General features: G+C 46.3%; 1 protein-coding gene across 2 annotated transcripts in view; it reads right to left on the bottom strand.

The window, feature by feature from the left end:
- The window catches only part of ZNRF3 (zinc and ring finger 3), a 171,105-nt gene that overhangs the window by 69,411 nt on the left and 86,252 nt on the right, over positions 1-15,442 (bottom strand). For both annotated transcript variants that reach the window (XM_031948833.1, XM_031948834.1), the window contains exon 2: positions 990-1,115. In XM_031948833.1, coding sequence (XP_031804693.1) covers positions 990-1,115 — 126 coding nt within the window. The remainder of the gene's footprint in view (positions 1-989; positions 1,116-15,442) is intronic.

The following is a 15,442-nucleotide window of genomic DNA, read 5'->3' as shown; positions in this document are numbered from 1 at the left end:
CTTTCAATATTCAGTCCAATCTTCCCCCTCCCTCACGTCCATTTGATAGATAAACTAATAGATCAGGAGGTCCAGGCCATGTAGTTTAAAGATAAAGTTAAACCTCAGTCTTCCCGCCAGTGTCTACTCAGCCCTGGTAGCTTTATGTCTAACACATATGTGGGTTATGGTCCCAAAGCTTGAGTCCTCCATGACCTAAGGTCAGAAAGGGAGGAAGCTGTCCAATCCTCACCACAAAACACACACATCCCAGAAGTGAAGGGAAAGTTTGCCAAAGTTGCTTCTCGGGACTCTCAATCCCAAAGACACACAGTCAGTAAAACTGCCGCCCAGGAGAAAAGGGTGGCTTCTCTTCAGCCTGCAGGAGGTGCTTCTGAGCACTGTTCTCCCATCACAAAGCGCATCAGCAAATTTCATCCCAGGGTATTCCCTAGTTCAGACCTTGATAAAAGAATATTCACAGTGAAGGAAGGTAACGCTGATGCTATTTTGCTCCTCACTGAGAACCAAGGCCTCCCGGTGAAGTCAGCAAAAGCAAGAGAACAGAATGTAAGAGACTGAAGAACAATGATGGAGGCACTGACCAAGCCCAGCTCCGGGGGACTGATGGAGGCTGCCTCTCCACCTCCCAACTCATCATGCAGAACAACACGCACGTTGCAGGGCATGCTGGGCTATGTCCATTGGTTATAGACCGGAAAGTAACCTGCCCAAAGGATATATATTTTTTAAAAGCAAGTTGCCATAAGAATCATGGTTGCACATGACTTTAGTATACGTAAATATGTTTGCCATCTCTCAGGTTCAAATGTCCTGCAGACATTCTAGGGGGAAAAAGCCTTCTCAAAGCCTGGATGGGCGCTTGGGTCCAGAAGGTGCTACAATCCCACCAAGCTCTGCTGCTCTAGGGCCTATTGTGGGGTGCCTCCCGTCTCTTGCTCTTATGTGGGAAACGGTCCGCAGGGAGCCCCGCAGGGGATAGCACTTACCTTGCCCAGGACAGTGAGACATGGCTTCGGGTCCAGCTCTGGCTGCTCCAGCTTCACTACCCCTACCCAGCCGTATTCATACAAGTCTTCTTCATCATTGTTGTTACAGAGTCCCAGCGGGTGCATCTAGGAAACCAAACAGGAGAGGTAAAGTTTAAAAGGCAGACAACGCTCCCCCTGGCCATGCTCAGGTCACGCAGAGCCAGTTTCCTCCAGGGATCCAGGGCTGGGGACTTTAACTGTACCCAGATCCCTGCCCTCCCAAGGCCTCCTCAGAGGATTCCCCCTGCTGCCAAATCCACTCCAGGCTGTGCCACAACAATACTCCTTCACACAGAGATAGTCACTTTAGCTCCAACATCAGAGGTGCCTGCCTGCACCTGAATTGAGTCCCAACCCCTGTGCTTGGCACGAGAAGCCTTTCTGCCACCTGGTGCCACCCACCATTAACAGACCCTGCTGCCAAGCAGGCGCTGCATTCACGGCCTCACCAGTCGGGGAGCCAGGCTCTAATGCCAAAGTCAGACCTACCTTGGTGAAAACCACATCCCCAACTGCTCTGACACGCCATAAATACTATCCAGTTTCTAAAACCGATACTTTTGAAAATCTACTATTTCCTCGATGTGTGTATTCCTTATAACAAGGCAGATCCCAGACCCAACACACTCCTATCCCTGCAAATGAAGAACAGGGCAGCTAGGTGGCCCCATGGGTAGAGGCTGGGAAGAAGGAAAACCTGTGTTTAAATCCAGGCTCACACTACTAGCTAAAGGTCCCTGGGCAAGTCACTTCAACCTGTTTGCCTCAGTTTCCTCATCTGTATCTCTGCTAAGAAAACTTCAAATAAGGTCAGGAAGAGTCGGACATGAGAAACAAGTGAACACTAACAAACATGAAAGAAACCAAAAGATCCTCCAAGTGTGACGTCTCCTAGTGACCGACTTTCCTGTGACAAACCTCTCCCAGCCTGGCCCACCCTTCCTGGCTCTCAACCTGCCTCTATGCCATGAGGAGAAGTCCAGGGCCTTCACAACAGCTTGTCAGGTCAATACAGGACAAATGACAAAGGAGCCAGGATGAGGAATGAAGACATGCAGATAATTCATTCTGAGTTAGCCACTGCACACCCTGTATTCCCTCAGTACTAGAGGGAATTTCCCTCTAGTACTGTCACTGAAGGAATCTTAATAACAGTGCACATTTATTTAGTGTTTCCTGTGTGCTAGACGTTGTGCTCAACACTTTACAATTATTATTTCACTGGAGCCTCCCAGCAACCTCAGGAGTTGGGCGATAGGATCACTTCTCTTTAACAGATGAGGAAACTAAAGCAAACAGAGGTAAAGTGTCTTGCTGAAAGTCACCTGACAGTAAGTATCTGAGGCTGAACCTGAACTTTTTTCCCTCAACTCTAGGCCCAGGACCCAGGCCACCTAGCTGCTGAGGAGACCCAGAATACAAAAGTATTCTTTAAATGCACTTCTTGGATCGATCACTAAGCATTTATGAAACACCTACTATGTGCCAGGCTCTGAGCCGAGTGCTATAGAAAGTGACCAAGAACAAAACTACCTCTCGGTGAACTGAGAGTCTAAAAATAGTAGGAAAATCTTAAGATTTTAGGATTAATTTAAAACTGTGCTCTTAGTTAATACCCAATGACTAATTACTGCTCACAATCAGAATCCAAGATGTTTTACTGAGCTAGGAAGGCCCTTGGACTCATCTGACTGGGGAAACTCAAGCCCAGAGCAAAGGAAAGGGGGCCAGGCCCCAGTTTCAGAGACAGCAATGAAACCAGCATTTCTTAAGTGCCTCCATGCTAGCGGCCATACTGGCATCTGAGGTGCCCAGCCCTGCCCTAATGTAAGGTAGAGACTCCCTTTTACTGGAGGAGACCGTCTATGCATACGTAACACTACAGGAAGGACAGAATCAGGGAAGACCCCAGGGAGGTGCTGATACTATAACTGAACTTGAAGAAGAGAGGGCCTATGGCTGGCAGAGCTGAGGAAGGAGCGAACTCCAGATTCATTCATAGGAGAAGGTCATGGCCAAGTCCCAGAGTGCCATCTGTGCAGAACAGGAGGGGAAAGTATATGTATCTGGAAGGGAGAGTGTGAGAAGGGGAGAAATCTTGAATGACTGGAAAGTGAGGCAAGGAGTCAGGCTGTAAAGAACTTTAGGAACTAAATGGGGACATTTACATTTTATCCTCCAAAACATGAATCAGCTGGATTTGATTTTATTTAGGCAGCTAGGTGGTGCAGTCTATGTTTCCTTGTAGGTAAAATGGAGGTGACAAGAGGCCCCGCCTTCCAGGGCTGCTGCGAGGATTAGATGAATTGACATTCATAATGTGCTCATGAGCAATATATAAAACTGTCACTATTACAGAGAAGTGGCAGTGGCAGATCTGCTCTTAAGGCAAATCCCTCTGACAGCTGCAGCATGGAGGGTGGACTGCAGTGAGACGGGGCTGAAGTAGGGAAATCAATGAGATCCATCATCTCCATGAGAGGGGGCTGAGGGCCTGAAGGATGATGGGAGCCGCGTGGTGAAGAAAGGAGATCCAACAAGACTTGGCAGCGTGACTGGTTCCCTGGGGATAACAGAGAGTAAGGCACCGAGAATAAGATCGAAGTCTGGACCTGGGACCCTGAAGGGCTGGTGGGCCCTTGGGCACAAACAGCCAAGTTTAAGAAAGGGAAAATGTGAAGAGGAAGCCAAGTTCAGATTTGGACACGCAGAAGTTTAGCTGTCTCTGTGACACCCAATTAGAGAGGAAGTCACTGGTGACGTGACTGAATCTCGGGGAAGATACTAACCAATGGGGGCTGAAGAAGTTATAGATGAGAAAGAGAGACAGGACAGAGTCAGAGAGAGAGAGAAGTGGATGAAGAGAAGAAGACAAAAACAAATGGAGAACAGGGGTATGAACTAGACACAGAGTGAGATCCAGGGGGGATGGGCTCAAGAAGCGGATGAGCCAGACATTCTGGACCAACATAATGAGGAAAGCGGTTGGTGGTTTTGTTTTTTACTGATGTATATGTTATAATTACATAATATTCATAATATTATAAAGGTTTGGGTTTTCATTTGCAGGGAAGACAAAAGAAAGAAAATGAGGGTGTTAATTGGAAAACACACACACACACACACACACACGATACACAAGGGGGGGGCAGAAGGTGGCCATACTTCAAACCTAAATCCTGTGACTTCAAAATCCTGATTATTTTCACTTCATTAATATATTGTGAGTGGACAGCACCACAAAATGCCAAGTGAGCACCCTTCTGGTACATCAACCTCAGGATTCTACTGCACAAAAGCCTTCAGTGGCTCCCCAGTGCCTGCTGAATAAGGCATTCAAGGCTTTCTACAATCTAGATCCAATCTCCTTTCTTGATTTCATCACTCCATCCCCTCCCCCCAACACACACACAGTGCGACCCAGCTGAAACACACTTCCTTGCAACTCTGTACATGTGCTTTCCTGTCTTTGCACCTTTGCACCCTACAAACTCCAACAGCCTCCAAAGAACTACCCTCTTCCCCCTGACTTGTAAACAGTAGAGGCTTAAGGCAGCTGCTAAAGAGGCTTAAAGGCAGCTGATCATTGGGAAGGCTGGAACAAGGGCAGCCTGATGCAAATAAAGAGCAGATGGGGAAGAGGAAGGCAAGAGAAACAGAACGTGTGAGGAGCCTTTGCAAGGGCAGATTTGTAGTGAAGTTGGAGGCACGTGAGAGATGATGGCCACAGCTGTGGGAGCCCCCCCTATCTTTCGGTGACAGCCACAGCCCAGGGCAGGAGAGACTAAGAACTAAGCACCATGGCAAAGGCCATTTAAGTATTAGCTGAAGAAGTTAAGGAGCACAAAACTTGGAGGGACGGCCAGAAGAAAGAAAGAAGACAAACCTCTAAGGAGATAAGGGAAGAACAGGCAGCTGGGAGAACACGGAGAAGAATTCAAGAGAAGAGCTTCCATCAAGAAGGCAGTGTCGGAATGAAAAGAGCAGTGGACTTTGCAGGCACAGGTCCTGGGTTCCAATCTCACTTCTAGCACTTACTACCTAAGGATGACTTTTGACAAGTCCCCTGTATTCTTAAAATGCTTTTGGGAACTATTGCTATTGATACACAAGGTGAGGAAGAGGCAGCTAAGTGCAAGACTAAGCTTCAACTGCACTTGTTGTAAGCCCGTTCAGGCCAGCCTGGGCCTTGTGCCTCAGGGGACAGAGACAGAACAGCCAGAAACCTCCTCAACCAACAAACACACACTCAAGAACCAGGGCCCTCTCCTATTACCAATGAAGTAAAGACAGGGCGGGCAAACACAACGTAACTAAGCCTCAGGACCCCACAATGCATTACGGATTACCAGCAGCTCTTCCACCAGCTGTGAGAATTTCAAGGGTGTTGTTGCAGAAGACACAGAGCAAAAAACCACAGAGCATTTGAACTGAGCCGTCTTTGGTTTGAAGTCCCTGGAACAGGGCACAGAAAAGTCGCTTTTCAAACAGCCCAGCTAATAAGCACAACCTTGCCCCAGTCATGAACGTGGCATTAAGAAGCCATCCTACCGACATCAAGTGCACGAGAGGGGCCATTTTCTCTGTAAACGAAACAACAGAGACATTAAAAACATTTCTAGCCTCACACGGAACCTAAACCTCCAGGATGCTAAATGTGGCCCCCACAGGGCTGTCAGTCAGTCCGCATTTGGTCAGTACTTAATTGTGTGCACAAGTCACTCTCCAAGCCCTCAGAAAAGCACAACCATCCCCTACCCTCAAGGACATCACACTATCTTGGAGATGGGGGCGGAGGGTGTTTGGGCCAGAGACTTAAATGTCTGAGGGTGTTCCAGATCCATCCAGTGTAAATGGAAGGAGATCTCCCAAGGAAAGAGAGGAAACACCGAGGATATTTGACAATAGCCTGGAAAGGCCTCCTGCAGAAGGTGGGAATTCCATGGAATGCAGCAGGAAGTCGGGAGGGCCATGGGATGAGAGCAATCATCCCAGAGTGGGGAGGGAGCCCACAGAGAAGGGATTGGTTATCTTCAAGGCTGCCATTCCACCAAGCTTCCCCACCCATTCAACTTCAGACCATTGCCACACCTCAAAAGAGAGCTTCTGGCCCTTTTCTGGGGGTGGGGGTGGGGCCCAGCCCACGTGAAGGTTCCAGTGTGTTCAGGGAATGCTCAGGATGTGCTCAGTAATCCCCCTTACCAGCTGCATAACTCTGGCTAAGCCACCTCCCCCCTCCAGTGGGCCCCATTTGTCTTACTGACCAAATAGGGACAATACTTGTACTACCCACCTTAAGGGGCTGCTCTGGAAAAGAGCCCTGCAACCCCTAAGCCACAGAGGTGTGAGCTGCAGTTATTTGTCGAGTATTACCACAAGGCCGTGGAGGCTGCAGGAAGAGCCAGAGCTCAAAGCCAAGCCGGCTGCTCTTGCTCTCCCTTTCCCAAGGTTAGAGTCCATTTCCAGATCTGAGCAGGTGCGCAAGCAGTTCATGGACTTGGATGGGAGGAAAACAGCACCTTGATTTTCACTTACACTTAACAGAAATTCAGTGTGGTTTCCACTCTTGGCACTCCTGGCTGCCACAGAAACCTCTGGCCTTTCTCTACCCCCTAGGAGCTCATGCTGGAGGCACCTCGGCTTCCCTCCAACCGGCTGCTTTCTCCCAAAACCTCCTCAGGAGGATGCCCCAGACCAGCTGAGGCTTCCTTTCTACCAGGCAGCACTCAGCCTCCCTGGGGGTTTTCTCCTGATAGTCCCTCTTCTCTCTCCTTCCATTTAGGTTACCTTCCTTCATAGGAAGATCAGTTCCTTGAGATGAGCTTTCTTTCTGCTTATGTCTGTATCCCTGGGGCTTAGCACAGTGTGGGGCACACAGTAAATAAACACCTGATAAATACTCTGAGGCTTCAACAAAGGGACAAAAGGGCAGGAAAAAAAAAAAAAAAGGTTAAGAATCTGTAATACGTAATGGAGACCACACACAAAATTATAGACAATATGGTTTTAAAAGCGTTGAGCTCACTATTACTAAGTGGAGTTGAGACAACACTGGGCTCCGAGTCAGGAGTCTGTAGTCTATTGCTCTTAGTAGCTGTATGATGTTCAACAAGGCACTTCAATCTTGGAGCCTCAACTGCCTGGTCTTTAAATTGGAATAAGAATACCTGCCCTACAGACCCCCAACGGGCTGCTTTCAGTCAGTCATGGGGGAGAGACAGAGACAGAGAGAGAGAGAGAGAGAGAGAGAGAGAGAGAGAGAGAGAGAGATTTCCAGACATAAAATAATACAAAAAAGAGGATTCTTTTTTTAAAACTATGGATTTCCATTTTGTGTTACTTGCTTTAGGGAGAAAAAAAGCATGTGGATGTATATTAATGCTAAATGTTACTTTGAAAACTTGTCTGAATTTCCTTCTGTTCTCATCCATACATGGTTAAAAATGATTAAAATAACAGAACTGCAATGGATGAGACAACATTAGTATTGGTCCAGGTTCTCCCACCTGCCCCATTAACTGAAAGAAAAAGGGGGAAGTGAGGAACCTTGTGACAAATATAGTCAAGAAAAAAAAATCCACAATGACCATGTTCAACTACACACACACACACACACACACATACATACACATACACACACACACACACACACACACACACACCTATGTTACACAAGGATGGGTTGATAAAACTCTGGATGTCTATATTTCAGGGAGAAGAGATGCCTAAGGATTTTGCTCACTGTCTGCAGGCTGTTGTGTAGAAGGAGCAGGCCTTGTGTGGATTGACCCAGAAGATAGAACTGGGAGCGACAGGTGAGAATTGGGAGGAGTCAGGCTTTCATTTGTGGGAAAAACAAACTTCCTAAAATAATTACAACTATCCAGACACAGACAAGGTTGCCTTCTGCAAGCAATGGATTCATCGTGCCTCAAGGACTGCAAGTGATAACTATGGATCAGGAAACGGTAAGAACAAAGCATGGGATGAACAATATGGCCTTTCAGCTCCCATGTGTTCTCTTGCTCTTTTCTTTTTGAAGTAAAATTATTTCTTTTTTATTAAAAAAAAAAAAATAAACTCAGACATGAACATACACTATTTGCTACTAACAAAGCTGCTACAGTTTTGAAGATAAATGGGTACAAATCACAACTGTATACAGCAATGACACTTACACGTGGGGCAGAGAAGATTCCAGAGGGCCTAATGGATGCACAGAAGCCACGGCCTCCTTTCCTGAGCACCCACTCTCCCAGAGAAACAAACAGATCTGTGTGCCCCAGACTGGCCACATGGACTCTCCCAAGTGCACACGCTCCCTGATGGGTCACCAGAAGACTTGCTCTCGGTTTGTTATTTGCTTTAACCATTAGGCCTGAAGGCAGTGAGGTGAGTCCTAATCCACATTTACTGGCTGGGATACTTTCCCTTCAGCTTGCCTTGGTTTCTTCAATTGTGAAATGAGGACAAGACTAGCACCTCCCACACATGTGCTTGTGCTGAGGATCAGATGAGATCATGTTTAACACAGGGCCTGACACACAGGAGCCCCAGTTTCTCTGGCCCAACCATGAAGTTTTGAGGCAGCTAGGTGGCACAATGGATAGAGCAGCCCTGAAGTCAGGAGGACCCGAGTTCAATTCTGATCTCAGACATTTAATACTTCCTAGTTGTGTGAGCGTGGGCAAGTCACTTAAACCCTAACTGCCTCAGCAAAAAGAGAGACAGAGACAGAGAAGGGGGGAGAGAGGAGGAAAAGCTTCTATGCTACCCTACTAGAGGCCAAGGTTATAGATCAGATGCTATAAATCTCTCACTATTTGCCCCTTGCATACAGCAAGCACCTCACTGAGTCTGGAAATAAAAAAAACTGAAGAGATTTTCACCTCCCAATCCTGGGGTGGGGGTGGGGAGGGCGGGGGGGGGGAGGTGTCATCTCAGCCAGTCCGTTTTCCACAGTCTGAAAGGGCAAACTTGAAACTTCGCCTGGGTGGTGCTTTCTCCAAGGTTACAATGTCTCTCTCACTGCTGCAAGTTTAAAATAACTTCAAAAGGACCGCACAATGTTAAGTGGGTTACTGTTACACAGGAGCCAAACTCTGAACTCCAAGGAGGAAACGACATTTCACTCTGGAATATTATCTGTCCAAAAAGTCCTGGTGATTAAAAGGGAAACTTCCTCCTTTGTCCCTTCCCCGGCCATCCTTCCTCAGGCCTCAAGGCTCCCTGGGACTGCTCAAGACCTCTGCTTTCTCAAAGGTGTGGCTGTGGAGTCAAGACCGGGAAATTTATGGAAAGGGAAGGCAAGGGGAACTCCACCCACTTTCCTCAGTGCAAGAAAGAGGATTCTTTTTCTTCCTACAGAAACAATGAAACCGAAAACCTCTTCCTCCCATAGCTAGCCCAATGTAGCAGCAGCCCTCCAGACGGTAAAAAGGAATCCCTTTGGTCAATCCCAATGGGACTATGGGCCTCGGTCTGCTCACTGGCCAAATGAGGGGGGTGGATTGGCTGATCTTTAACCCCCCTTCCAAGGCTCCCAAGAAGCCGCAGCAAAGCCCAAGGAGACAGAAAAGCCTCTTTGGATTTCTTCCTCCCAAGAAAGATTTCAGGAACACTCAGACCCAAGATCTCAGAACATTCACTGGCTCTTCTTCTGTCCCAAGGATGTGGGGGTACCAAGTCCTGGGCTCCCAGAAGTTCTTGGGGGGGTTACATCACCCAACACAGATGGACAGAAAGGAATAGAAATCCTAGTTCAAGAGTCTCTCCATTTGTTTATAGGAGGAAACTTGCACCCAGCAAGGAGTCATCTGCTCGGGGGATACGGCTTGGTGGGATTCTAACTTGGGACTTCGGGCTCAATGTTACTCAGCCCCTACCCCCCCTGGGAATCACAACCTGACACGTGAGCCCTGGCTTCTGCACTGATCAGATCCCTGCGCTACACAAGTCACTGCCCCAGTTTGCTTTCTCTATACAAGAGAAATAATAACTCTACCACCCACTTCACAAGAGGGCTCAGAGCAAGGCTGCACATTATTAATACAAGAATACCTGCTATTATCTTAGAGAGAGGAAAAAACCTGCTCCTGCGGCCTAACTTCCTGTTTACCAGGTCATGGATCACCAGCTGCATCTCTGGTGCCCACCGCACTGCTGATGGGGGCAGAAGTTCTTCCCACATCTGGGGTCACAGCTGCCTGGAAGCCGGGGCTGGCATACAATGTGCCGGCTCGTGTCACACTTCTGATTCCCAAGTTCCTTCATGCGTCTCTGCCATGCATCTTCCCCATCCCTCCCCAAGCCCATACTTCAGATTTTACAGGCCTCCACAATTTAGGGTAGAGCTTTCCATGACCAACGCCATCTCCCAAGGGGGAAGTACATTAAGATCAGGGCCAGTGTGCACCGTGCTCATTTGAAGGTGTTTCCATTCAGGCACCTGACAGAGCTTTCACTATATTTCAATGGTTTACCTTCAAGCACTCAGGACTTGTCTCAGAGTAGAAGGGCTGCCTGGGACAGGGGAGGGTCAGAGACGCTTAAGAAACGCTCCTCCCGAGTGCACGCAGCAGAACAAGCTTTTTGACAACTAAAGGCTGTTCTTCCCACGTGTTCCCAATAATTTTTCATTTGTTTTAATTCCTAATAACCAACTTCTCAGAGTCCTTTCCTAAGAAGTCTTGATCAGTTCAAAGTTTAGCATAAAACCATGTTAATCTGCTAAGAGATGGATGAACATCAAATAAGAAGGGCCCTTTTGTACGACTAGTCCCTCTCTTCTCAGCCCAAAGGGAGAGGGTGTTTATGTGGTGGATAAAACTGAAATACTATTGGATTCCAAAAAGAACTGCTAGCTTCCCGGTGATGTGGCAAACAAAATTAAAATGGAGGCTTGGTCACAAGAAAAGTTGAGAGGGCGGTCCTGGGGAACTTTGTGAGCTATCCCATTCAAACCCTTCATAACCAAGTATTCCAACAAGGAGAACACAATGAACAAAAACCGGGCAGAGAATAACGAATGTGGTCAGAGAAGAAACAGTGGAAGGAAAAATTTAAGGCTCCATACTCAAGATAAATAGGAGACAAACCAACTATAGCCACAGGCATTGGATTCACAAGACATGAATGGCCCCCAGGAGTTTCTACCCCACGTAGATTAGCTGCAAAAAGCACCCCTCATTGCCAGTGAGATAACTATAAGGAATAGGGGAGTGACTGAAAGTCCTAGGAGGCTCAAGACTCAAAGGCCATGAACTGATATTCTGGTGGGATGCTGGGGGAGTCACTGAACTCCTTGGCACTTCATTTTCTCTCACTGGTAGAGTAAGGCTAATGGCTGCCACCGGCCTGCCTCGTGGGCAGTTTGTGAGGACTAATGAGATGATGGCTGAAGTATTCTGGGCTCCTTGGGGACAGGCGATATAGATTAGGTACTATAAACACAAGTGAGGGTAGTTCCTGCCCACTCATCACCTCATTAAGTTACCTATTCCTTAAAACTGCCAACCACAAAACACTTGTGCATGAGGGAACAGTGGAACAGGAAAGGTTATGACCCCAGTAAGTGCTAGTTTAGGATGCTGGCAGGAACAGAGAGATGAGAAAGACTTCTTTTATTGGGTCTTATTAGACACCGCCTGGAAAGGTTACTCCAGGAACCAGTCATGGGCCACAAGGGCAGCTGATAAAAATCACTCCATGACCATCCCTTTAGCAACATCATCTTAAGGAGCTGAGATCAAGCTAAGAGGCCACACCCAGTCCCAAAACAGAACAAGAATCCTTCTAGAACATATCCTACAAATAGTCAACCAGACTTTGCCTGAAAATCTTCAGTGAGGGGGCTTTCCTCTTGCCTCCTAAAGCAGTCCATTCCACTTGGGGATGACCTTACAAGGCCCAAGGCTAAGCACACTATGAACAAGTGCTTCCTACAACCTATTCTGAAAAGTGAGTCTGAGTAAAGCTATCAGGTACTTATCCTACTTCTGACACCAATTATGTCAAGTCTGTTTAAAAAAAAAAAATCAGAACGTTAAGATCAATAAATACCTGGCAGGATAAGATACCAGACACTGAGGTCCCTTCTTGAACTAAACTGCCGAGCGTTCCAACTCTACTGCAGAGAACGCAACTCTGTTAGACTGGCCACATTATTCAATTGCCAGATATCTGCTTGCCAAAAAAGTTATTTTATGGAGAACTCACAAAGGGTAAGAGCTCACGTTGTGGTTAGAAAAAGTGATACAAGGATACTTTTAAGGTCTCTCTGAGAGACCTTATGTATGACATGGAAGACACAGGCATAGGACCGCCCAGCATGGCGGGCCCTAATCGAAGAAGCTCCTGCGCTCTATGAGCAAAGCCAAATTGAATTAGCGCAAAGGAAATGGGAAATGAGCAAAATTAGAGAAGCTACTACAAATGTTCATATGGACTACTGGTGTCCAGCCTGTGGCAGACCACTCCAAGTTCATATTGGTCTGATCATCCAGTCAGACACACTGTAACTTGATTCTAACATAGTGTTGTCATTTTGGTCCTCTTCAAAAATGGACAACAACCAACCTCTAGGAATCCCTTTTTTCCCCTCTAATAAGTGCCGCCTGAAGTTCCTTCTAAACAAAATCCCCTCCCGTAAATCCTCATTCATGGGCTACTATGAGTTTATAAATGATCTTATCTCTATTTGTACATATTTGTCTGTACACATGTAGTTTCCCTCCATTATTAAAACCAAATATCTAAAAGCCACTTATTCTCTTATATGATAAATGCATTTTAAACAGTTATTTTCCATAAGGGGCGGGGTAGAGGGAGACATCACTGTACATTCATTTCGATGTCCAAGGATTTTTTACTACCAAAAAAAAAAAAAAAAAAACTTACTTGCTCCATTCAGAAAAGGAGAACACAATGTCAGGAGGCCTAACTCCAACGGATATTCCTAAAACACAGATCCCATCCATGTCTTCAAGGGCCTCCTCTATTGTTGCTAGGATAAAAGAGAGACACCCCACCCCTGGCACTTACCACCACCTATGCTAGGCCTAGCAAGGGTCAAGTCCAGCTCCCTTCCTGGCTCCTCCTCTACCTCCTGTCTCTCACTTAGTACAAATGGTCCTTCAGCCTCCAGCGTGTGCATCCCTTTCCCCCTATACAAGGCCTTCCTGATACCCACCTCTAGTTGGAAGTAATCTGCCCCTCATAAACCTTATATCTTTTTTAAATCAGCATACAGGATGGGTCCCTGTCCCATTGTTTGGTTTTCCTCCTCGTGTCCTCAGGGCTTCTTACATAAATGGCAAGCAGGCAAAAAATGATGGGTGAATTAAAATCAACCTTCCAAATTGGTCTCCCACTTACAATCCATTATTTCTTACAGTCTAAGAGGCACTGTCTCTTTGACGACTTGTTCAGTATTTGCACACAACAGGCCCCTGATAAAGAATGGCTAAACTCATTCAGATGGTTCCACCTTCCCAGAAGTGCTGTCTATAAAACTGATATAGCCAACACAAGTCAGATTCTCACCCACTAGTTGTGTGAATTTGGGCGAGTTACAAGCGTGCTGAGCCTCAATGAGCTCATTTGTAAAATGGACATATTGTTATCACATAATGCTACCTTACTTCACAATGTTAATATGAAGTTCCTTTTCAACTGTAAAGACAAACTATTATTGTAAAATTTAAAAACTCTGTAGAAATGGAGCCGGCTGCTGTTATCAAGACCCTGGCTGAAAAATCTGAGGGGGAAACAAAAAGAGATGACCGCTGAGACAAACTAGTCTGGGATCTGCCAAGTCAGGTCTCATCTGCCCTCTGTCAATCTCAGGCTGTGTGGCTACTTTCTGATGAGAGTTGCCATCCAATGTACTACCCAACAGCTTTCATTAGACCCTGTCACTGATGCAGGATCTTCATGCCTTAGTAGCTCCTACAATTATTTTACATTTCTTACCCAGACGCTCGTATGATTAATTCTTGACATCTGAATGTCAAGGTCCACATACACACAAAAAAGATGCAGGGTCCAGATGCCAAAGAGGGATTAATTTAAAAAAAAAAAAAAAAAGCAGTAAACGACCTCTCTCTACTAACTTAATCAACCTTAGAACCTGCCTTTGGCAGAATATAAACCTGATACCAAAGATGGTGATTTAACCATCACCAAGTTAAATTGTGGTACATTAACATCAAGAGTTATTAGAATGTAATTAGGACAAAGAAAGACTTATTAAAGAATGCAGACTAAAAACAGAGACATACAAGCTAGAACCAAATAAAGAGAAAAGTGAATGAGTGAATAGACAAAAAGAATCCTAACTAGTATTTGTGGGGACGGGAAAATTGTTCTAACAGGACACACCGACAGGTTTGCCCCCAAATAAGAGCTTTGAATAGGCCACTGCTTCCCTTCTTTGTAACTTTTATTAAACACTTACTCTGTGCCAGCCTCTGTGCTGAGAGCGGGGGATACAAACACACAGGCCCTGCCTTCATATTTCAGTGGAAGCTACAACGTGGAAAAAATCATACATGAGACCTTTACAGTATAAATGAAGGTAAGCTCAGAGGAAATAAATGAGCAGAGTCTTGAATGAAATCGGGGGAGTCAGCAAACAGGTTGAGGAGGCTGAGTAGTCCAGGCTTGGGAATCAGAAATGAAGGGTCATATGTGCCCCACTTCTAGGAAGAGCTACAACATGGGGCACACAAAAAGGAAATAACTAAGAATACTAGGGAGAGAGAGCAAGGGGCTGTCACAGGTGTGAAAAGCCAGAGAAGATTTTATATTTGAGGTGGAAGGCAGCCCCCAGAAATTATTAACTGGATTTGGGAGGAGACAAAGACGTCAACCTTTGCCAGCAGTCTCCTACACTAGTCCAGCCAGAAGGGGACTGGGCCTGTGCAAGGATGGAGGTTGTTTTTAATAGAGAGGAGGAAGCAGAAACAAGACTTGACAGAAAATTGAATATATGATGTGGAGCAAGTGAGGGGTCAACAGGAGACACATCAGGGCTCCAAGTGCCCGGTGCCCTGACCTGAAACACCTTCGAAGACCTTGAAGATTCCACATTTTGAATGTCAAAGATCCAGAAGAGCTGGAACATGAGAGTAGGAATCAAGAGGACCCAGTGTGATATCAAGCTGGACAGGCCCTTTACACTCAGTCCAAAAGCACGGCAGGGGGCAGAGTCTGGCCCTAGCACAAAGCCTCAACTAAGTAAATAAAGCCATAGAGGAGTAAACCAAAGGCGCTGAATAGTTTAAAAAAGGGATTGCAAATAAGATTCTCCCCAAAAGAGACTGAACTGCATAACAACTGCCAGCAGAAACAAATGGGGGGGAAAATGAATTTTCCACAAGGACGGCATGAATACATAGAAGAAATGAAGC

Source organism: Sarcophilus harrisii, chromosome 1 (genome assembly GCF_902635505.1).
Source record: "Sarcophilus harrisii chromosome 1, mSarHar1.11, whole genome shotgun sequence".
NCBI lineage: Eukaryota > Metazoa > Chordata > Mammalia > Dasyuromorphia > Dasyuridae > Sarcophilus > Sarcophilus harrisii.
This window is presented reverse-complemented; position numbering and strand designations above follow the sequence as displayed.